The sequence below is a fragment of the Dermacentor andersoni genome, chromosome 1 (genome assembly GCF_023375885.2).
Source record: "Dermacentor andersoni chromosome 1, qqDerAnde1_hic_scaffold, whole genome shotgun sequence".
Classification (NCBI taxonomy): Eukaryota; Metazoa; Arthropoda; class Arachnida; order Ixodida; family Ixodidae; genus Dermacentor; species Dermacentor andersoni.
Window position 1 is genome coordinate 222,745,989 of NC_092814.1, and position 23,835 is coordinate 222,769,823.

At 45.5% G+C, this 23,835-nt stretch overlaps 1 protein-coding gene across 4 annotated transcripts in view; it reads left to right on the top strand.

The window, feature by feature from the left end:
• Positions 1 to 23,835, top strand: part of LOC126548475 (uncharacterized) — a 215,144-nt gene that overhangs the window by 36,956 nt on the left and 154,353 nt on the right. For all 4 annotated transcript variants that reach the window (XM_050196669.3, XM_072289373.1, XM_055063729.2 and 1 more), the window contains 3 exons: positions 8,842 to 8,990; positions 14,186 to 14,272; positions 16,299 to 16,413. In XM_050196669.3, coding sequence (XP_050052626.1) covers positions 8,842 to 8,990; positions 14,186 to 14,272; positions 16,299 to 16,413 — 351 coding nt within the window. The remainder of the gene's footprint in view (positions 1 to 8,841; positions 8,991 to 14,185; positions 14,273 to 16,298; positions 16,414 to 23,835) is intronic.

Consider the following 23,835-nt stretch of genomic DNA (forward strand, 5'->3'; position numbering starts at 1 on the left):
CGCTTGTGCCATGTACTGCGTTGAAACTCTACTGGTAGCTCGACGTCGGTGCGGTGCCGAAAACGTGCGTAAGACTGCAACTCCACTTTGAAACAGAAAAGTGCCAGGGCTTCATCGGGACTGTACCGTGAACCACGTAGTTGCCGCCTTGATTGACGGCTGTCAAATTTATCTATAAACCCTTGCGTTACACTTGGGCGACACTTCAAAAACACCTTGCTGACGCAGTCTTCTTGCAGCGTCGGCCCACTGTTGCTGGTGGTGGCAGCGCGTGCCTGACTTTTAAGGCGTGGTACCAATTGGTCTATACGAGACCGACAAGAGGCTGATGCCGACGATTGGCCAACTATTCAGCACTGTGTCACTGAAACAATTTAATCGTAATAGCCCGACAACGACGCAGCCGACGAGTGCGAGTTGTCATGTAGTGCAACGGGCTTTCGTGTCGACAGCATCGACAAAATCAGCGTGACGACCGTGATAGCTTGACCGAACTCTACGTGATCAGTCGTCGAACCGACAACGCGATAGCTGCAGTTCATTCACTTGTAAATATAATTATTCGCGCTCAAAATGCGTCGACATGCCTTCGAAGTTGAAATGCACGAGCTTCAGTCCTCTCAAGCTGTGCACGTGAAGTTTGAGTCAATGTTGATCCTGTTTACCGAAGTTTGGGTTAGGCCTGACCCAGTCGAGGTCGTGCACCCGCTACCGATAGAGCTGAACTTAAAAAATAAGCAATCAGGACGAAGGAAACCGCTCTTATATTTAGGTTGTGGCCCTATAGCATTTGATAACTACTCATCACTTCGCACGGCACGTACACAATAAGCGGCAAGCGGTGACACAGTGCTGCGCCAACATCTTGTACTTTGGTCACCATACCCGAACGCTGCCGGTCACATTCCCGTAGATGGTGGGTCTGCAGGGTGTCTACCAACCGGGAAAACCGGGAAAACAGGGAATTCTCAGGGAATTTGAACAGTCTGGAAAAACTCAGGGAAAACTCAGGGAATTTGTGCTTCTATCAGGGAAAATGAGCTGTAACTTTATTGAAAGGGAACGAAAGTCGTGGTAATGCAGGCTCCAGTAACAGAGGAATCGCAACGAATCGTCATTGACGCCGTGTCATCGGCACGATGTATTGCCAGAGTAGTTAATGACCGATTTTCTAGACGTCCGATTTTTCGGACATTCCCGATAATTTGCACGGCTTTGCGGCACCACCACGTACTCCATATAGTCAAAGTATATTGCCCTGACTGCAGGTCAAAAATGGCATTCATCAAAGCCACCACTGCCGCTATTTTGATTATCTCACCGCCTCGAACCGGCACTCTCGCACGCAGATCCGCTGGCAGCCGTAACCACCACCGCGGCAACGTTAGGCCTAGCTGCTTCTATGTTCGCTCTTAAGCTTCTTGCCGTGGGGTGCCGTGTTTTTCATTGAAAGAATTCGCCGCTATCACCAATGGCACCGACTCCGCCTTTGTAATCCTCGCGATTGGCTTTGAAGCTCGCAGAGCACAGCGCGTTGCGTAATGCCAGTCTCCAAAAGTTAGCTTCGCCTCAGTACAGTAGTGTTAGGCGGTGAAGCATAACAAGCGTGGGAAGGGGCAATTGTTACGGGACACAGTATGTATTCCTTAATTATACACACGTGCACCCCCCTCTCCTGTCACAGTACGAGCACCGATATGCCTAGTAAGTGTACAGGCAGGCCTTGAGAGCTTTTTCGGGCGTGCCTGTGTCAATTTCAGCCCTTAAGGGTAGTTAAAGACAGGCATTCATAATTTTTGGACTGCCCGATCTTCGGATGTTTTTGTGGCCCCTAGGGAATCAGAAAAATCGGACGTTGACTGTACAACTGACTAAAAAGATGCTTCAAGTGATCTATGTGGTGAAAGCGTGGTAGGAGGAGGATGAGAACAGAAAGGACCGACGCACTGAGGAATTAACGGGAACGGAAGCATGCCGCCGCCTTTTTGAAGGAGCTTGAGCTAAAAAAAAATAAGTGTTGGCTGACGCCGAGATGCAGATGTCCCTCATCCAAACCAAAATAAACTTTTTTAAGCAGTGAAACCCAACACTGAGATGTTGTGTACGGGCTGAGAGTATGTCAGGACAGTTGAGGTTGACTTCCCAGCTGCTGAGAGAGATCCTTAGTTGTGACAAAGTTCAGGCCTCATACAGATGAGCTTGCTATCAGTTGATAGAAATAGCTCATATTAAAAAAATATTTACTTATGTATGCATCTCCTTTTCATTAACATGTTCGACTCAGTTTGGAATGGGTTTTACCATTTCTTTCGCTGTGCATTTTACTAACACCTTCCTTCTGCTTTTTTTTTAAATAAAATAGATATTACTCCTTACTATTCAAACTGGATTAAGTCATTTTTTTTGTTTCGGCATGCTTACTAGAGAGTGACAGCATCGGACAACGTGGTGTCAGTCTGTCTTGACATAAAACAAAGTTCTGACTCATTCAGGGAGTTTTGCAAAGGTGCTCAGGGAAAACCTGGAAAACTCAGGGAATTTGGAAATGTCAACTTGGTAGACACCCTGGTCTGTGTGTTGTCATGCCGACATTTCTTAATTCCAAAGAAGCATTGTTTACCTCTGCGTCAAATAGAAAAGGAGAGACAGTGCATTCGATACAGCAGCATAAACTCGCTCAGTTGCCAACAGTGTCAGCGATGGCACCCGCCTTTCTGCGAGAGAACTACACGGCATATAAGTGGGGACTTATGCCGAGCACAGTTGTCTCTAATAATACTTTATAGCACGTGCAAACTGTGAGTATGATGAAGTTAAACAAAAGCGAGAATCAGTAGTAGGAGCCCGTAATATATATGTGTCTGGATCACAGTTGCAGTTGTTTAAGGGACTTGGCCGCTCATACTGACTCATCTGTATGTTTTGCTACGTTTTGAGATTATTTCGCATCAGCGATGCGCCGTTTCTACACTAACCGAAGCTTACAGCGATCTGAAGCTGTAGAGGTAAACAAATGCACCGCTTTGGCAAATCCCACGTGGAAGGCTGTGCTCGAAGGCTTCTTGAATATGCGAAATGTTTAGTGAATGTGTAAAAGGAATACAAAAAGCGACGTGCAATCGCAGACATCAGCGACAACGAACTCAAGGCAGTCGCGTAGGCGGACGGAACTCAGCGTGCCTTTATCGGTCGCGCTGTTACCACGACAGCGCACTCGGACCTGTTCACCCACTATACTCGATGGGTGAACGACATGCTGCCCCGGAGAACCCATTAATAATTAATCGCGATCCACGAACCGCACAACCGACGTAGACTCAGAATGGGCGCAGGTACACAAATCAACCGGCGAAATCCCCGACACCCTTCCAAAACGTTTCGAGTGGCGGGCGTCAGAGGGCAGCACAGGAACATGAAAGAGGCGGATTTAGTGCTAAACGGGCGTTAGTGTGCTGACCATGTCACCGTTCGTGTACAGATTTAACTTTTGGCAAGAACGTGTCTAGCATAGCAGTACAACCGACCATGGTGTACCACAGCGACCACAAAACTATGGTCACTGTGGTGACGAATGAGACAAAATGGACTGTAAAATGATGAAGTTTCAGGTATGTGTCTTTATTCAATCAATATAGCAATAACCATATAAATCAATAAGTGTCAATATAGTCATCCCAATACAGCTTCACTGGTTATTCTTTTTCACAGAGTGGAAGGGCACAAAACTTTTCTTCATTGATTTTTTTCCCTTTCTTTACAAAACAGGGAAGCTCCTTAGTTGGCTGAATGTCTAGTTGGAAATAGCATTACATGCATGTATGAAATGATGTAAAGATTTTTTTCTTTTTGAAAAGCAGGGATTCCACGAATATTTCATCTTTAACTTTGGTTAGAGGTTACAAAATATTTGGTATTCAGAATAATTAAATATTGGAAGGTCGTTTACATCGAATACAGCCGACGTCCGATTTTCCGGACTCTCCAGGGGCTGCGAAAAAGTCCGAAAAATTTAATGCGTGCCTTTTACGGCCTCCAAGGGCTCAAATCGCCGCACAAACATCCGAAATGGCTCTTAAGGCCCGCCAGCACCCTTATCAAGTGTCTCGGTACTCGTGCTGCGACACGAGATGGCAGGTGCACGCGTGTATAGTTAAAGAATGTGTACTGTGTCCCATGTCAGTAGCCCTTTTCCCCTCCTGATATGCTTCACCGCAGTACATTGCTTATGCTTCACTGCGGAACATCGCTGAGTTGCGGCGAAGCAGGCATTTGGGAACCGGTATTATGCGAAGCGCCGTGCCTTCCCCACTTCAAAGCCATCGCAGGGTGTCTACCAACCGGGAAAACCGGGAATTCTCTGGGAATTTGAACAGTCTGGAAAAACTCAGGGAAAACTCAGGGAATTTGTGCTTCTATCAGGGATAATTAGCTGTAACTTTATAGAAAGGGAACGAAAGTCGTGTTAATGCTGGCTCCAGTAACAGAGGAATCGCAACGAATCGTCATTGACACCGTGTCATCGGCACGATGTAGTGCCAGAGTAGTTAACGACCGATTTTCTAACGCCCGATTTTTCGGACATGCCCGATAAGTTGCACGGTTTTGCGGCACCACCACGTACTCCATATAGTCAATGTACATTGCCCTGACTGCAGGTCTGAAATGGCATTAATCAAAGCCGCCACCGCCGCTATTTTGATTATCTCGCCGCCTCGAACCGGCACTCTCGCAGGCAGATCCGCTGGCAGACGTAACCACCACCGCGGCAACGTTAGGCCTAGCTGCTTCTATGTTCGCTATTAAGCTTCTTGCCGTGCGGTGCCGTGTTTTTCATTGAAAGAATTCGCCGCTATCACCAATGGCACCAATTCCGCATTTGTAATCCTCGCGATTGGCTTTGAAGCTCGCAGAGCACAGCGCGTTGCGTAATGCCAGTCTCTGAAAGTTAGCTTCGCCTCAGTACATTAGTGTTAGGCGGTGAAGCATAACAAGTGTGGGAAGGGGGCAATTGTCACGGGACACAGTATGTATTCCTTAATTACACATGCGTGCACACCGTCTCCTGTCACAGTACAAGCCCTGATATGCCTAACAAGCGTACTGGCAGGCCTTCAGAGCTTTTTCAGACGTGCCTGTGGTAATTTTAGCCCTTAAAGGCAGTTAAAGACATGCATTAATTTTTTTTTCAGACTGCCCGTTTTTTTTCAATTTTTTTTTGCGGCCCCTCGGAAGTCCGAAAAATCAAATGTTGACTGTACAACTGAGCAAGAGGATGCTTCAGATGATCCATGTGGTGAGAGCACGGTAGAAGGAGGATGAGAACAGAAAGGACCGACGCACTGAGGAATTAACAGGAAAGGAAGGGTGCGGCCGCCTTTTTGAAGGAGCTTGAGCTAAAAAACTAAGTGTTGGCTGACGCTGAGACACAGGTGTCCCTCATCCAAACCAAAATAAATTGTTTAAGCAGTGAAACCCAACACTGAGATGCTGTGTATGGGCTGAGAGTATGTCAGGACAGTTGAGGTTGACTTCCCAGCTGCTGAGAGAGAACCTTAGTTGTGACAAAGTTCAGGACCTCATACAGATGAGCTTGCTATCAGTTGATAGAAATAGCTGATATTAAAAATATTTACTTATGTATGCATCTCCTTTTCATTCGTATTTGAAAATGTTCGGCCACCTGCGTAGAAACCTACGTTAGTGCCAGGGGCCTCACCTGCTTGACGGAGAAGTCCGAGCTCCTAAGGGTGTGGCGAGGCAAACAAAATCGAACGGTCCCTACAAGCGATGAGCTCAGCCTCAACGTATACCTCGCGGGACAACGCATTCCGGAGAAGACCACCATTCGGATCCTGGGGATGTGGCTTCAGTCCAATCAACGGTGCAACCATACTCTGACACTGCTGAAGACTGCCACCATGCAGGTAGCCCGTATGATCAACAGAGTATCTAGCAAGAGACACGGTATGAAGGAGAGCGACACACTTAGGCTAGTCACGAGCCTCGTGGTTAGCAGTGGTGTATAGCCTTCCCTACCACAAATGCATCAAGCAAGAAGAAGAACAAGCGGACGCCATACTGCGAAAGGCGTACAAAACTGCGCTTCACCTGCCGCAGTGCACATCGACCGAGAAACTGCTGGCCCTGGGACTGCACAATACCTTCAGTGAACTAAGAGAAGCACTACTGTGTTCTCAAGCACGTAGGTTGATGCAGACCCCCACAGGAAGGGCGCTCCTGCGAAGATACGGCGGCGGCAACATGATCCAACAGATCGAGCGTACCGAGGCCATTCCGGACAAGTATCGCAGTACACTGCGAGTTGCACCGATACCCAAGAATATGGACCGGAACCTGCACAAGACGCGTAGAGAAGCAAGAGCGGAGTACGTGCAGAGAACCTTGGCGAACAAGGACAACACAAGGTATACGGATGCGGCAACGTTCGTCAAAGACTGAAGACACAACAGCAGAGCAGTGGCGTCGGTGGTTAATTCAGGCCTCAAGGAGATCACCAGCGCATGTCTACAGGACTGCACGGTAGTCGAGGCCGAAGAGGCAGCTGTGGCTCCGGCAGCACTGGAGGGCTATCGATCTGGCAGGTCCCTAACAATAATAACAGACTCTCAAGCAGCATGCCGTAATTATACAAACGGCAGAATTGGGCGCAGAGCACGCCACATACTCTGCTCATGCGACCCGGGAAACAAAGTTCAGCATACCATAACCTGGGTACCAGGGCACACTGGCATAACAGGGAACCAAGAGGCGGATAGGATAGCTCGAGGGCATACCAACCGGGCGTCCGACACATCCAGCCTTGAGGAACCCGAGTCAGTACCCATGGGCTACTCAGATATCCTAAATTATTATAAAGGGGTCAGACTGAAGTTTCCACCCCCGGATAAGGATCTAAGCAGAGAGGATGCTGTTGCATGGCGACAACTGCAGACGGGTACTTTCCCGAATCTAAACATTCTCAATAAAATTTTCCCTACACAATATGAGGCTAAGTGCCCATGGTGCGGAGAGAAACCAGATCTATACCACATATCATGTGCCTGTCCAAATATAGAGTCCCCAACTATCTATAAAATTAAAAACCCGAGTGCGGAACAGTGGGAGAGTATGCTTTCCAGCGTAAGCTTGAACGGCCAAAAGCGCCTAGTAGAGCGAGCTCGCGAGCTGGCCATACTCAGTGGAGCCTTGGACTAGGGCACCAACCCTGTGATTGCAGACAGAAGAATCTATCAGAAGATGGAAGAGGCCGTCTGAAGCCGCGAAAATCTCTTTTCTAGAGCCTAATAAATGTTTTCCGATCCGATCCGACTCAATTTGGAATGGGCTTTACCATTTCTTTCGCTGTGCATTTTACTAACACCTTCCTTCTGTTTTCTTCTTAAATAAAATAGATATTACTCCTTACTATTCAAACTGGATTGAGTCATTTTTTTGCTTCAGCATGCTTACTAGAGAGTGACAGCATCGGGCATCGTGGTGTCAGCCTGTCTTGACATAAAACAAAGTTCTGGCTCATTCAGGGAATTTCACAAAGGTGCTCAGGGAAAACCTGGAAAACTCAGGGAATTTGGAAATGTCAACTTGGTAGACACCCTGCATCGGCAAGGATAACAAAAGTGGAGTGGACGCTGTTACTGAAGAAAGCAGTGAATTCTTTCATTGAAAAAATTCACCGATGATTATGATAATACCTAATGCGAAATTGGAGCATAGCTCTATACATGTTTTCGTTTCGCGATATGTTGGCTGGCGCAGACAATCTGTCTCATGTGGCACGTTGCAAACGAAGTGAAGTGTGTCGCGACTGCCTCGCTAATTGGGAGATTCACAGCAGCCGCCACAGGTAGACCTCTGCTCATGCACTGCTTTTTTCCATATATTTGACGCGCGCTGCTCTGGTGCCACCTTGTAGCCATCATCGCTGCAGAGCCCATCATGCGTGGCACTACGCTTCTCATGCTTTCGCCATACTCTCCTCCTCTGCTCTCCGCCTCATGGTTCCGCTGTACCTTCCTCCTCTGCTTTCCTCCTCATGCTCTTTTTGCTATCGCCGCCCTTCATCCCCCGCTGTGCTCCAGGTTCGCTCTGTCATGAGGGATGGCGATGCGCGTCGCAGGAGCGGGCGCCTAAGAACTGCACTCTGAAACACTGCACTGAACAGCAGGAAGCTTGGTAGTGAATGTCGAACCATCTAGGCCTAGCATTAGCGCGGTAGGGGCTACGGCTGCCAGCAGATCAGCCTGCGAGAGCTCCGGTCCGAGATGTCAATATAATCAAGATGGTGGTGGCGGTAGCTTCAATTATGCAGTTTCGGACCTGCGGTCATGGGACAAAGTCCCGGAAAATCGAATGGCAAAGCGCTTTTTCTTTATTTTTTCAAAAATTTCAGATGTTCTTGTACGTTGACTGTATAGGGGTGCATGGCAGCTCGACGAAAGCTTCCAAATTTCCGGGCATATCCAAAAGAAATCAGACATCCATAAAATCTGTTGTTGACTATATTCGTGTTCATTTAGATTTAGAAATTTTACTGTATTCAAGTACCCCAGCAAGTTTAACTAGTTGGTAATACGTTCATTATTGCGACCAACTCAACAAGGGTAGACAGAGGCTAGCGGAGTCTCTACTTGCTAATAAAAGGCTTTAATGTGATGAAAGATATGTATATTGTTAGTATGAGTTAAGTATTTGTTGTTGTGTGTATATATGTTATTGTAAAAAGCCTTTTAGTTGTGAGTGGCACTACCATTTGCCTCTCTGTCTTTCTGTGTGTTCGTTCATTGAATGCTATAATGAGCATTCTTCGAACTGATTTTTCAGGTTTTGCAGCCACTAATGTCTCAGAAAACTATGATGCCAAGATATTTGCTATTGCTACCCTGATCAGTTCACATCTCATCTATAACTCTGTCAAGATCATTGACCAGTCTGAGATAGATTACCTGGAGCTCTTGTCCAGGCGTACACAGGTAAGGCATTGCTGCTTTGTTTTAAAAAAAGAAAGATTTTAGTGGCATCCTGAAATGTGACTAATATTTAAGCTGTGCTTCCATTTGTCTTGGGTGTCATGAGCTCATGATCTTTGAGTTATCCCATGTACAAATTTATTGGTTCCAGCACCATGGAGTGTCAAGTTATAACATTCCATTATGATTAAGTAATCAGAAAGCTATCACATTTGTAGACAAGGATGGCATCAGAGGAAGCTGACATGTGCAGGGTTCATACAGCCTTTTGAAATCCTTGAATACCCTTGAATTTGGAAAAAGAGATTCAAGGGGCCTTAGAACTCCTTGAAAATAAATGTGCTCCTTGAATTCCTTGAACACGGGTTGAGGGTGACTTTTGAATGGTCAAAGTAACAAACTCCACATTGAGGCTATACCATGGACACTGTCTATTGGGAAACGATCCTAGATATTTTCTTTCCAGAGTGTTGTTAAGCGATGCAACGTGGCGTGTTCACAACCACAAACGACAGGCATGTTTAAATTACCATTGTGGTCGTGGAGCTAGACAAAGCCAGATCAGGCAACCAAACCTTACCACTATATTCATTTTTTTTTTCTAGTTGGTTCACACCACAGCCATGGCTCCATTTCTAAGACATAAGCGCTTGAAATGTCTGGCAAAAAATTTTTTTCAGTCTTTGGTCTTTACTGTGACAAGTATATTTGCCTGAAGCGGGACACTACTAACCATGCTAGAAGCTGCAAGGGAATTTTTTTTTTATAGTCCGATTGGTCGCACAAAGAAAACCACAGTGAAAATCTGATGACGCTGTGTGCAAATATGTTGCGCAGTTTCTCTAGTATGCTCGTCGATCGCGTGAGGTCGCAGTTATCAATTCTGAGCATGCAGTGAGCACGTAAACACATCTTGAACAATAGTCTCTCCCGCTAAGTGTGAAGTGCGTGCTGTCATTAGATTTCTGCATGTTAAGGGGTGCAATGCAGCCGAAATGCATCGACAAATGACTAACATATATGGTACAATTTTGATGAATGACAGCAAACTGTGGCAGTGGTGCAGGAACTTTAAAGCAGGACACACAGACATTCATGATGTAGGTGGGCAAAGAAGGAAGAGAGTGTTAACCGATAATCTTGTTCAGCGAGTGGATCAGGCGATTCAAGAAAATCCTCGCTTCGCAAATCGCGATTCGTTTCCTGAAATCTCATGATCAGCTCTCAATACCATCGTGAGTGAGAGACTCCAGTATTGCAAACTCTGTGTGAGGTGGGTTCCCAAGATGCTGACCGACCATCGCAAAACACAGCAAATGGGCGCAGCCTTCACGTTTCTCCAGTGCTACCATGATGAAGGAGATGATTTTTTGAAGAAAACCATCACAGGGGACAAGACTTGAGTCCATTTCGAAACTGAAGAAACAAAAAAGCAATCCAAGCAGTGGATACATTCTAATTCCCGGAAAGCAAAGAAGTTCAAGTGAACCTTCTCCATCAGAAAGTGTATGGCTACTGTGTTCTGGGACAGCAGTGGTGTTCTCTTGGGGGAATTCATGGAATGTTACACGACCATCACTGCAGCCTCGTACAGCGTGACTCTTGAGCGTCTGCGAAGGGCAATTCAGAAGAAGCGAAGAGAAATGTTGTCATCAGGCATTGTCCTTCATGACAATGCGCAGCCGCACAGTGCAGCTGCAACAAAGAAGTTCCTGCAGCTGGAAGTGTTTGATCACCCACCGTACAGCCCGAACTTGGCTCCCTCTGATTACCATCTCTTTGCCTACAGGAAACGCTGGCTAGGAGGGCAGGAGTTTGACTCAGACGAGCGGTAGACCTGTGTACAGAATTGACTGAAAGCACCGCTGGTGGCCTTTTATGACGAGGGTATAGGAAAGCTGGTACCATGCTATGGCAAATGTCTCAATCGGAGCAGCAGCTATGTAGAGAAGTAGCTGGAAAGTGTATCTAAATATTCCAGATAAAACAATTTTGATTTTCACTGTGGTTTTCATTTCGTGACCGATCTGACCTTGAAAAAAAAAAGAAAGCCCTCGACATCATTACAATGGGAAAGTAAAGTTTAAAAAGCCACTTGAAGAGCTTTACGTGTGTGTCGTATTCAGCAACGCATGGCTGCTGGCCCTTTTTTGTGGCACGACTGAGTGGTGAAGATACCAAGCTGAATAATTGTGATATCCAAGGAGAATGAGATTTCACTATTTTCCAGTGTATGTGTACTAACAAGGTTTGTTTCCCCCTCCTTGAAATTTGGCCTTTGTCATCCTTGAAACCCGTCAATTGTCCTGGTATATTGAGTCTAATGTTCTGTACGAACCCTGCCGTTTGGATACTTTCAACACTGTGAGCATACTTTACCTAACCTACAGGTATAAAACAAAACTGCTTCGTTTTTGGGAAACTTCAATCATGGCAGCAGTATCACAGCTTTAAACTAAGTCTCTCTGTTGGCCCTTTACTACAACAAAGAGCTCATGCTGCACTGGTAAATTAGCACAGACTGCGCTGCTACTTATAGAACAAATGCAACACTATACTGTAAAGTTGCATCACATGTATATATCTCCACAAATAGATAATGTATGCAAGCTAGTGCTAGTGATTACCCATCTTTCTTAATTTGCTCCATTGAAAGTGTAAATTAGGCTTTGGAACAAGCAATGTTCAGTGCTATGTGTTATTCACTTCTCCTTATATAAAGCCCATGTATAGGCAATTTAAGGGAAATAATAATGAAAGGAAACATGTATTAGTCAAGGTGGGCAAACTTTGCACTTTTGTCAGAAGGCCTGCTTGAAACGACATCAAGTGGGCAGGTGGTAGCCTCTCTTTTCTGGCTTCTGTGACCCTCAGAAGCCATCTTAGCCTATTCTCATGATCTGTATAGGCAGTGGCCACCATGCTCTCACTATGCAAGGCCCACAGGAACAAAATAGAGGGCCCTCTCTGCACAAGCGAGTGGTGCTAATGCTGTATGCATTGCCGTGCATACTGTTAACTGTCCATAACACCCTGTCCTGTGCCCTTAACTCTTCGCTTACCACTAGAAATCTGCTCATTTTTCGTGCTTTTATGTTTTAATGTTTTATTTCAAGATGTAGTACCAGTCGCAGCGTATACCGTGATACATAAAGTTATAGCCTGATCATCAGTGTTTTGTATGGATGTAAAGCAGTAATGATTGCTCAAACTGCTTTTGAAAATTCTTATGTGCGGTGTTTCTTTGTACAGTAATATTGTACAGTAGGGAATGAGGGCGCTTGCACAGGCTGTCTTTAACATGTAAGAAATTAAGCTGCTAGTTAAGTTTCGGCTGAAAATTGGTTGGAAATCGACTGCGGGCTTTTGCATAAGTTAAAACCCCACAGAACGGGAAAGATTGTTCGTAATTTGTACATACACTCTCGAAATGCTGATTGATAAAAGCAATCTATGCTAAGCTAAAGCTCAGTAGCGATTTCAGATGGTGCATGGCATTGCTAGTAGAATTTCAACATAAGTGTTTGATGTGTAAGAAAACTTTCAATTAAAGTGATCGATTCGACTCCAGATTTTTGCTGACGGCCAGGCAATGGTGCACCTACTATGCATATTTCTTACTGATATCAGCATAGAGATACTGGAACCCAGCAGCTGGCTGCATTCAGCTTATGGAGGTGATGCATGAGTGTGCTCTCACAGGGTCTTGAGTTTGTGGCCCTACACCCGCTGCAGTGGCTCAAGGGCTGGCTCTGATCTGCTAAGCATTAGGTTGCGGGTTCAATTTTCAGCAGTGGCAATCCTATTGCACCATGGATGCATGTTAAAAAATGTCGGGTGGTTGAAATTAATCTGGAGCTCCTACTGCAGTATCTATCACAGCTTGGAGGTTGCTTTAGGCATTTAACCCCGCAAATTGGTTTAATTTCTGGCCTTAGAGTGGAAGCAGCAGGGGCACGGGACCAGCATTGAGAATCGAGTGGATCAATTCCTCAGCAGAGACCATGCATTTTAACAGATGTGTTCACCCTCATCTGCCTTCTACCCACTGCAGGACAATGGCCTCACCCAGTATTGTCCAGTTACCCCCATCCTGCAAACTCCATCCTATGCCTCTGACTTCCCGATCTCCTCAATGCATGTAATCCTCTACCAATGGTGATTGCATTGTCCTTACCTTGGCACCCATTCTAGCAGCCTAACAGATTGCTTTTTATCTGTTTATTGCATCGCATGACATTCTACTTGTTCTTCTTAATCTCAACTAGAATATCAGCTCCTCGCATAATGACAGCTTCATATCTCCTAATGTTATGCATATCATTTCCTGTTTTGTTGCTTGTTGCGCAGCTCTTAGCTTCGTTCCAAGCTTCTTGTTGTCCTCCAAGTTTTGGCTCCTTATGTTGGTACTGACAGAATAAACAATTGACTGTGAATGGCGCACCAGTTCTAACCTTGCTAAGTACTGTGACCCCCCTCCCAGTAACATCTAGCTTATTCTACAGAAAGCCCCCCACTAAGCTTCACTCTATGTGGTTTTTGTGCCGAACATTGCCAGGTTCAGTTTCTACTGCTATCCTCTTGAGTAGGAGTCTGCTAGCACATTCAGCTACATTGAAGGCGAAGAGCTTATTGCGAGATAAATATGGAAAATATTAATGGGTGTATGCTTTATCAAGTCCCACAGCAGTCAAGGACTCTTTTATGAAGAATGTTTATTGTTTGCATTATCATGAATAAACAATAATTATTGGAATGAAGACGAAAAGCATAGAATAGCACAACTGTGGGAAGGTGGAAGGTGATTAGGGTGTGACAAAAAGAAAAAGTTCCTTTGCATAGAACATTTAGTTGCTGTGTAAGGTCATCAGAAATCAGCATCTAGCAACCGAGGCTTCATGGCAATGTGCAATGTTTTGGTACCCTTTGCCTGAGCAGAGAGGGCCCATAATTTTGTTTTGGTTGATTTGACACAGTCACTGTAGCAGCCATTGCTTCTATGCATCATAAGAGTAGATGAGTGCAGTTCTCAAACTGTTACAGAGATTTCCATGAACAGGTTATCAGCTGCCCCGTGTATGTGTTTATTGTATCGTCTTTCAGTTCCTTTTCATTTTCTAGGAGAGACAGTAAAATTTTATTTTGTTAGCTACGCAGTAGAACATGAATCTACATTTACCTTTGTACTCTTTTAACAGCTTTTTGCTTTAAGATCACAGCTGTCCCGAGCCAAGTGGAATGGAGAGTTTGTTCATGACCTGCTAAGCTTTCCTCCTTTGTTGTGGGTATGTGTCCGGAAATTGTCTTTACTCTATAGTGGGTTCTTTTGTCTTTTGAAACATACATGCAATTTTTTTTTATACACGTCTTAATGAAAGAAATATATTTATGTGAACGAACATATGTACGGTGCTGAGCAATTGAAATGCGATGCTCGGATCGTATGGCGGCCAATGCTGTTTGCACCACCAGAGAGTGCTGGGTGGTTGCTGTCAGACCAGATACAGTTACAATGTGTTATTAAGGCTCTCACTTTTTATTATATATATCACAAATAATCAGCTTGGTGTCTTCACCGCTCAACGGTGGGGCAAAAAAGAGCCAGCAGCCACATGTTCAGAGTATCTCGTTTCAATTGCAGAGCATTGCACATATATTACATGAATCTTGTTATTTGCCATAATGGTTCAAAAACTAGATCACTTAAACAGAGTTAAACTGGCTTTATAATATGTCTATATATTTATAAATATAACTGTACATTTGTTTTATTTTTGTCAACTTTTTCATGTTTATGAACTTGTCCATTGTACAAGTCGAGCTAGCATTAAATAGATAACTGCAACTATATAATAAAGATTCTACTGCATAAAATTTTAACTATTGTTTACTAATTGCACAAGCCAAGAAAAGAGAGAACATATAAGGAGGAACATGAAAGTCCCTTCTTGTGTGTTGTCCTTTTTCCTGGCTTGAACAATCCATAAGCAATTGTTAAAATGAACTAACTAGCCTCTTAAGATGTTGTACTTAAGCATATAATGTCCGTGCGCATGTAGGACATCTGTGTGTGTGTGTGTGTGTGTGTATGTGTGTGTGTGTGTGTGTGTGTGTGTGAGTGTGTGTGTATGTTATGGGAACTCCGGCATCAGAGCTAGCAGTCGAAGTGGAGGACAAAGTGACTTCTGAGCGCGAGCGCTGGTTCGAGGCTTGGCTGGGCGCTCATAGAGAAAGACGTTCAACAAGAGCGGACACTCCCATAAAGCCCAGTGGCTGAATTGACTGTAGTGCACCAAGTGCATGTGATTAACATCTGGTTTCGGTTTTGGGCGCAACCGGCCAGGACTGGGACCTGCTGGCGGGGACAGAGGGACCGCGCCATTTTCAGATTGGCGTTGGGTGCCTAATGGGGGCTTAGGGCTGTGGCTTTAGAGCCAGTGGTCAGCTGAGGCTCTCAGAGATGACACAGAGTGCAGGAGACATGCAAAGGACAACCTTTAGTGTCTGGAGCCCAGACCAACTGAGATCCAGCTTCCTGATCGTTGCTCCCTGTGCCAGGCTCGCTGCGCGTGGCCCGGGCGCATGAGCCCCGCTCCAATCAAGATGATGGCGGCACCGCTGTGCTGCCATGCGGCCGATGTCCCCATGATATATATATATATATATATATATATATATTCAATTCAGTTCAATTAATTGAGCCCATGTTATAAACCCTTAAAGAACTGCTAAATATGCATAACTTTCAAACCGTCAAATTGGTAGGGCATAAACATGAAATACGCTAATTTTCTCTGTTCGAGTACACTTTCCGTCCTGAAGCAACATAAACGCATGTGCATTGATGACAAAACCCTGCAAGCAGGCTTCTTTCCAGAGGCGGTGCTCACTCTCATAATAGTTGCAAGGCAAGAAATGTGATCAGCCATGTTATTCTCTTGTTATTTCTGTCAGCGTATGAGCCCCAACTTGCACCCTTCTTTGAGCAAAAGGTCCCCCATTTTACTGGAAGCATCTAAGCTATGTGGTGAGGTCTGCTTGCCTGGTTTTGCATGTGGTTTGTTGCTCTGTGAATTTGTTGGGTGTTAAATTCTGAGGAATAGCCTCATTCTCAAACTCAGATATTTGTGGGACCATAAAAAGAAAAGTGCCTAGAATCAATGAAATAAAGGTCCAAGATGGAAAGTGGTCTACAAGCTCTTCTTTATGTGATAATGCAATCAGCCCATTGAACGTTTAATGATCATTTGGTTGCCTCATTGCATACCTTCTAGTCAAATTCCCTGTTTTCTTTTACCTTGGATGGGACAGGTTGTACAAGACTTTGTGCAAACAACTGATAACAACGAAACACCTACACAGTGGCTTCGCAGGCTAATGGAAGCACATACCAGGGAGAGCGAAGAATACAAAATAAGCCTCTTGGGTAGGTGACTGTTTCTTTACATTTACAATAATTAAAGCTAGGATAAACAGCTAACAACAGTTGAAGGTAAGGTAAACTATAGTTGTACAGTTTCCCCATTTGTGTTCTGTGGTCCTTACAAGCAGAGTGGAATAATAGTTGGAAATAAATTCTTGCTATTTGTTGTCATCATTGTCTGTCCAGCAGGTCCTGTGAGTGTTGTTCAACAAAGACTGAGACTGGATGCTCTGAAACCTTTATTTCTGAAACTTAATCGTCGGCACTTTTATCCCTTTCTATGTAAAATGCAGTCCACTTATAACGATTCCGCGTATAACAATATATTGGTTATAACAATGGTTCGATTTAAGTATATCAACTTATGCATTAGGGCTATGAGAAAAAGAGAGTGTATATAACAATATGTTATGACCACATGTCAGATACAACAATCAAAATTTTCCCTTCTGTAGGGCGTTTTCTATGTGGACTAGCTTGACTTTTGCGTTGCTAAGTCCCTCTTAGCAACAATGATAGTTTTTAATGATGCTGAGACGGGTGAAAAGTTTGCCTATGCAGGTTTGTATCTGCTGCCATTACCGCGCAGTGCGTCCTGCCCACCCACTGATTGTGAAAACCATTGATTGATTGATTGAAACTTTTATTAGAAAGGATGGCCTGTGGCCTAAGGTGGGGGTAAGGGATCAGGTGAAAGAAAGGATGCCCGTCTCCTTAGTGAAGGAAAGCACAGCATTAATTCTTCTGGTGACATCTCATTGCGATGCGACCCATTGGATGTATGATGCCACCTTTAGAGGTCGGTTGTGCTTGTCCATGAGGCTGGCTATGGCAGGGCAGGACCAGATCACATGTTTGAGGTCGACATTGATTGCAGCACAGTTGGGGCATCCCACTTGTGTTCCTCTCAATGTTCTCAGAACATCTGGTGTAATGGATGCCTTAGCTCTTGCCTTGTGGATAAGAACCTGGGCTGCTCTGGGAAGACGAGTGGGAATGGGAGGAAGGATGCTGGGAATGGGGGGGAACTCCTGTAGTAGAGCCTTCTCGATGTACTTCAGTCGGGCAATCTTGTGGTCTGGTACAGTGACAAATGACGGGGAGCCATAGGTGTGGTCCAGCAATGGTGGGCTCACTTCAAGGCTATGATGGCAGTTCTCTCTTTTTCTTGCCTGCAGCCTCACGGACTGCCCTGTTCCACGCTCCCCTCATGTTGTGGCCTGGTGTCCAGTGTACGAGAATGCATGCACGTCTATTATTTTGCAGGTGGCAGCAGGCTTGTTCAATGTGGTGCGTCATAGTAGTCGTGTAGGATCAGGAGTTCAGTTGCTTGAGGGCCTCTTGACTGTCGGTGCAGATAGGAACTATGGCTTCTGTGGGCCCATCACAGAGTTGAATGGCTTTTTCGATGGCTTGTAGTTCAAGCTCTGTGGCTGTCCAGTGAGCATAACCACTGCGAGTCGCGGTGCGTGCTTGCCTGCTTGCTGTGTAACAATTGGTAGCTGCATACATTTTGCCTGAACTTTCATCGTATCGTAAGGTAGTGTCAGTGTATATTTTTGTTCCTTAGTGCTTTTCTTGGGCATCTAGTACTCTTTGTTGTCGGTGCGCCCTGCCTTCACCTTTGGTGTTTTGTCTGGGTTGTGTAACCCTTATTTCATCTCAGGGTAGAAGGAGCTGGTCCAGCTTTGGCAGGTGCAGGTTCGTGCTATGCAATCTAGATGGTAGTTGCTGACAGTTCGATGTGTTCCTCAGCCTCGATTCGTGGTTATTCTTGTAGGTCTTAACGAGTGTTTTTCCCGTTGGGAGGCAGCAATATCTGTGCAGCTCTTCTGCTTTTACGTGTATGGTAGGCCAGTGATTGCCCTCATAGCCACGTTGTGTATCTTGTCAAGCTGCTTGTTGGCAGCCATCAGGTCGTTATGTGGACCATACCTTATCTTGGCGATGAGAACAACTACTGTAAGCCATTGGTCAAGCTCTCTTCCTGCCCCTCCGCTGTGGTGGGTTAGCCTCTCGAAAAGGTGCACAGTTGGTCTCCATTGCTGCTTCAACTGTTGCAGCCATGGGCTTGCCATGGCATCCTTGTTGATTGGGATGCCCAGTATATTGAGGTGTCCATCTTCTGGTTGGTGAATTTGGTGTTTGTTAAAGTAAAGGGTGAAGTCAGAGCTTCCATGTTTTTCATATAGTGGGCTCTAGTGTGTCTTCCTTGGCGAGGGCCTCACGCCTGTAGTGTTCAGTTCCTAATCAATTATGCCCATTGTGTTTTGCACTGTTGTAGCTTGTTCAGCTGTGTTGAGCCTATACGTCGTCCCCAGGGTAATATAATCAACATACGTTGTAAACCAAAGGTTTTCAACTGCATCTAACCTTCATGCGATTCTCACCATGACGATGTTAAAGAGTGTTGGGGAGATGATTGACCCTTGTGGGACTCCTACAAGGTTGGTGAAGCGCCTGGCTTAATGACCTGGAGATAACTGAATTTTATATGTCCTGTTCTTTAAGAATGCCTTAATGAAATTGACCATTCTGATGCGTGCTTGGGTGCTTTCAGCTGCTTTGATAATGGGGAAGCAGTGCTGCCCAGGGGGCATGCAAGCCTCAGTGCCATGAGTGAGAAAGCGCTATAACTTTTAGCCTCTCAAACAAACCCATGGCTGCAGGGAGCATGTTGTTTCTTACGTTTTGCGGAAATGCGAAATCTTAGGGAGTTTGACGTGTTTTCCTTTATCATTTGGCTTAGTGCAGTGTGCGCGCATGTGAGTATTGAAAACATTGAAGAGGCTGCGATCATTGAAGACAAATTTACTTGTGAAAAACTCCCTAAAATGTCTTCACAGCAACCTATTCCGGAACCATCAGTGCCTGCAAGCGTGCCACTAATATATAATTGTGGTACGCTTTTAAAAGGATCAACTTACTGGAAGAGTCCGTTCATGCAAAATAACTATAGCAGGGCGAGGATTACACATAGTAAATTGCTTTTGACATTCAGAAACGAACTCTGAGAACAGTGGTTCAGGGATTTCACTTGCTCGTTTTATGCACATTCAATGTGGATACTGTATAGGGACAGCTCCTTTCTAAACAAGGTGTTGTTGATTTCTTTAAAACTACGGCAGTAGAATTAAGGTGCATCCACTTTAGAGACCTTGCAACTCGCCAGCTGCCGGCTGTTCTGCCAAAGGACTACGATCTGCCTGTCACGTAGAGGTCCTCTTTGCGAGTTCTTGTGCACATTGTTGTGGCCATTCAGCGACAGAGAAGTGGCCGCGGCTATGCTACAACGTTGCCGGCAGCCTCACTGGCGCTGTTTGTTCACCGCTGATGTTGTCACTAGGCTTCTTTCAGTTCACTTCAAAGCTGTCGCTGATGCCGCTTCAGAAGAAGTCTCCGAGGCTTACAAGCCACAATGGTTTGTTATCGTTGCCAATTTACCTTCTCCTCGCAATAATTTCACACAGAGAAGAAAATGCACTGACATTCGTGGCATCGTCGGCTGCAATGCCAGCATGGCCGAGCTGGTTTGCCGTGCGCCGTCGGTAGTCATGCACTGCAGATAAACTAGACTTGTATAATGTATTGCAATGCTTGTTGGTGCTCTTTAACTGTGGACGTCGCTCTTAATAAAATGAACAATCTATGCATCACTTCACTTTAGTGAATATTATTTTACCTGGAATAGAAGCTGCATAGCAAATATTCGTGTTGCATGTAGCAGCGATGCACTGTTTCTTCTGTAAGAACAAAGTGTTCACTGTTTGGTGTTTGCTGTAGCATTGTATGATTAGCAATGTCATTTGCCTCCTTTTCTTTTTGGCACCAGGCACAGTCAACAGACACCATGCACGATTGAAAAAACTGGGTATTAAAATTGGGTGGCACGAATATTACTCATGTCCCCGAAAAAATGCCAGCTTTATATACATTCTTGTACCAGAAGTAGGTTCTCAATCAAACCTATTTTTACTTTCAACAAAATCTAATGCACATGGCTATTGCATCCGAGATGCTGTAAAAATTTCTGAAGCGGCATGAGATTGCGACACGATGATGCTGTGACTCTGCTCATTCGGCTTGCCTAGTCTGCCTGATCGAATCCAATGTCGCCCTTGCTCATGCTTGGAGTTCTGACAAGAAATAATAGACTAATAACCACGCAGCATTAACAACGACCTTCAAGTTCTTTTTTTTTTTTTTTCACAGCTTTTGCACGGCACCCAGCATACCACCGCTGGCCTTTTTCTTTGTATGACTAAAGAATGCACACAATGTCCATGAGGAGCCCCTGCGTAACTGTTCAAAACTCCAATGCTGGCTTCCCATACCAGGACGGCCAGCGATGTCAAAAGCTTTCAAGTCAACTGCTACTAGTATGTCTGGTCGTCCTCTGCAAAACTTCCTCTTGCGGACGGTGGTGTCCAGAAGGTAGAGGCTATCCTGTGTGCCCAACTGCAGTCAGAATCTGGTTTGGAAGGGGTGGAAGTACTCGGCCTCCTCAAGATCGCGGGAGAAGCGTTTGGTAACCATCTTTTTAATTAATTTACAAATGATTGGAGTAAGTGAGGCTGGTTGCATATTGCAGAGTTGCATCAGTTGCTTGCCTGGTTTTGATAGAGGTATGACAACAGAATGCTTCCAGTGCTTGCGCTTTGTAGTGTGGGGACCCCTTTGGACCCCCTTCTCCAGTTTACACGCGACTTGGGCCATTTGTCTGCGTGATTGCTGGGGACATGCCATTCCAGCGTTATTTTGGATAGCGTACATTCCCTGCGGCTGCTGTTGCCGGCACGACACGGAGCCTGCTGCTTGTGCGCGTGACTCAACGTTATGCCGTGTGCCGTGTGTACAAACAGTGCCAGAGGAACGAGCCTCTCTCACCCTCTCTTTGGCACCTCTCTTCTTCAGCATCCGAGGTACACGGGCGCCTTCACCTGACAAATTCACTTTCGGTGCTCTTGGCTGTTGGCCGTGTAGATCCACGTGGTCCTGCACCACGCACCACGTGTACACAGGCAGAGCAGACTTCCTAGGAGCTTTCACCTGTAGTCTGCGACCGCCACCCTAGTACTGTAACCCCGGTATTGTACGCACGTTTTGTACATAACAGAGAATAAACCCCCTTTTGTTTGTAGAATGGCTGGAGTCACCTCTGCCTTGCCGGTGTTTCAGCGAACCTGCCATAGCGCCCCATTGTGTGCGCTGGGGATTGGGGACTAGCTACATGTCTCCTTAGACCTTAGCTAGCCGGTTCCGGGCGCGTTAGCCCGAACCCCCACGGTAGCTGTGTCTGCGTTGTGGAGCATTCTTCAGGAGATGCTGTCTTGTCCTGGGGCACTGTTCCGCTTCACTTGTGTGAGAGCTAGCTCTAACTTAATAAGGCTGAATGGTCCACTGATGCTGTCCAAGTTCTCGGATGGCAGAGGGGTGTATATATCGGGTAGTGGCAAATGAACGGGCTGGAGGAATAAAGGTGTACGCTGCTTCATGCTCTAGTTCCTCGACAATCTGGCTGGTGCAGATCAGGGCATGCTCCATGTTATTCTTAGTGTTTCTTTAATTGCGAAAGCCATGGAGAGCATCGCGAGTTGTCACAGTGAACCACAAGATGGCACCAGCTGCTTCTTGTCTGTATTGCCCACAATGTCCACGATTGTGCTCCAAAGAGAGAGAAAAAAAAGTTAAAAGCTACGTTGTGGCACTCGCCCTTTCTACAATCTCTCTCGTTCGCTCTCTCTTGGTGAGTGCGAAAATGTCCTGTGGAAGCAGCCCCGAAGCAGCGCACTGCCCAGTTTAGAATATTGCGCTGACATAGTGCAAAGTTGTATTGCTTGAGACGGACTACAAATTTTGCAAGACTGAGTCTGAGCTGACGCTCGGACTTTCTCGCACTCAAACTGAAGGTGTGGACCAGCAGCCCAAGCCCGTCGGCAGGTTCCACTGGAGGGCCCAGGAAAATGCATCTGAAGGAACCAGGTGCGGGCAAGTGCAACTGCACTCACCCGCAAGACTGTGTTGTGGCTACAGGCACAGGAGGTGCTCAAGCGGACCTAGTAGCTGTTCTCGCTGGCAGGTCTGGCTTGAAAGTGTTGGAGTAGGCTGTCAAGTGGATCAGTAGCTGCCCATACTCACCAGTAGGACGAAGTTGCCGCGAGGCTTGTCCAGGCAGACCTTGTTGTGTCTGTCCGGTTCTAGATCGAATGCCAGTTCACTCGCACATTTACTCCAGTGCACTTGGTTTACTTGGTTGCACATTGTGCTGCACCACGCCTCCACATACACTTCTACAGCATCTGTCGTGTTGCATTCTCATCATGATAAAAATTGTCACACTTGTCACACTCATGCTCAAATGAATACTGCTGCCACTGCGTTTGAGAGAGAGTGACATAGCTTCTGATAGAAATTAAGGGAGCTACAATGCCACCTGAAAATGCCAGGAGATGTCACACCAAGTGTGCAGTAAAGACCAAACCCATTCTAAGCCCTTTTTGAATAATGCCTTACCTTGTTGAGGTGCTGAACTTGGGACAAATGTGTGTTAAAGGGAAAATTTTGATAAAGTACTTTTGTAACATTTTTCAACATTGTGGCTAAACCTTCCGCATCATTAGATCTTGTGGTTGACACCTGAATTGGGTGGTACTCACCTAGACAGCAAAAAATGTGCCTCATTGCTCTAATGTTCACCTTCTTGAATTGCTACGGGTTTTCTGGGATGCTGTGATGGTTATTTGTTGAGATCCTTGTACGTCTTTATTGGCAGCAGCCACACTAGAGAGATGGTTAGAAGCATATTGCAATGCAGGCAGAACTAGCCTTCCTAGTTTGCCTAGAAGTGCTCCACCTGATGAACTGGCTGAAACATAACGCAAGTAATTGTAGCTTTACAAAGTCAATGTCCTGGCGAAATTGAAGGACCTGACAAAACATGTCCTGTCATTGAGCATGGAATTCTCTGCTTAACAGCAGTCCAAGGAGAATGCTATTTACCTTAGTATTTATCACACGCCAGAATTTTATATCACTAATGGACTGCAGGACAAGCAGAGCCATGAAGAACCATGTCTAAGTCTGGAAAGGCTATGATAGTGTGAAGGCTGACCTAGTATATAAGCAGTTAAGGACCATGACTTCGCAATACTGGAACCTTAATGCTGTCCAAAACTAGTGTGCTGGAACTTGTATGGCTCTAAATGGGCTTTAATCCTCATTTTGGAAGCAACAGGTCCTAAAATAAACTTGAATATAGGTCATTAACCTGAGTTGCATTGTGCAGTTTTATCAACAGCTTTGTTTGCATGAGCTCTACTATTGAAAGATATCCCTTGGAACACTGCTGCAACCTTAAGGTGGCGGTCCCACTCCGGCAGGACACACTCTGCTTTTTGGTCATTGTTTGCAGACGCACTGTGCTTT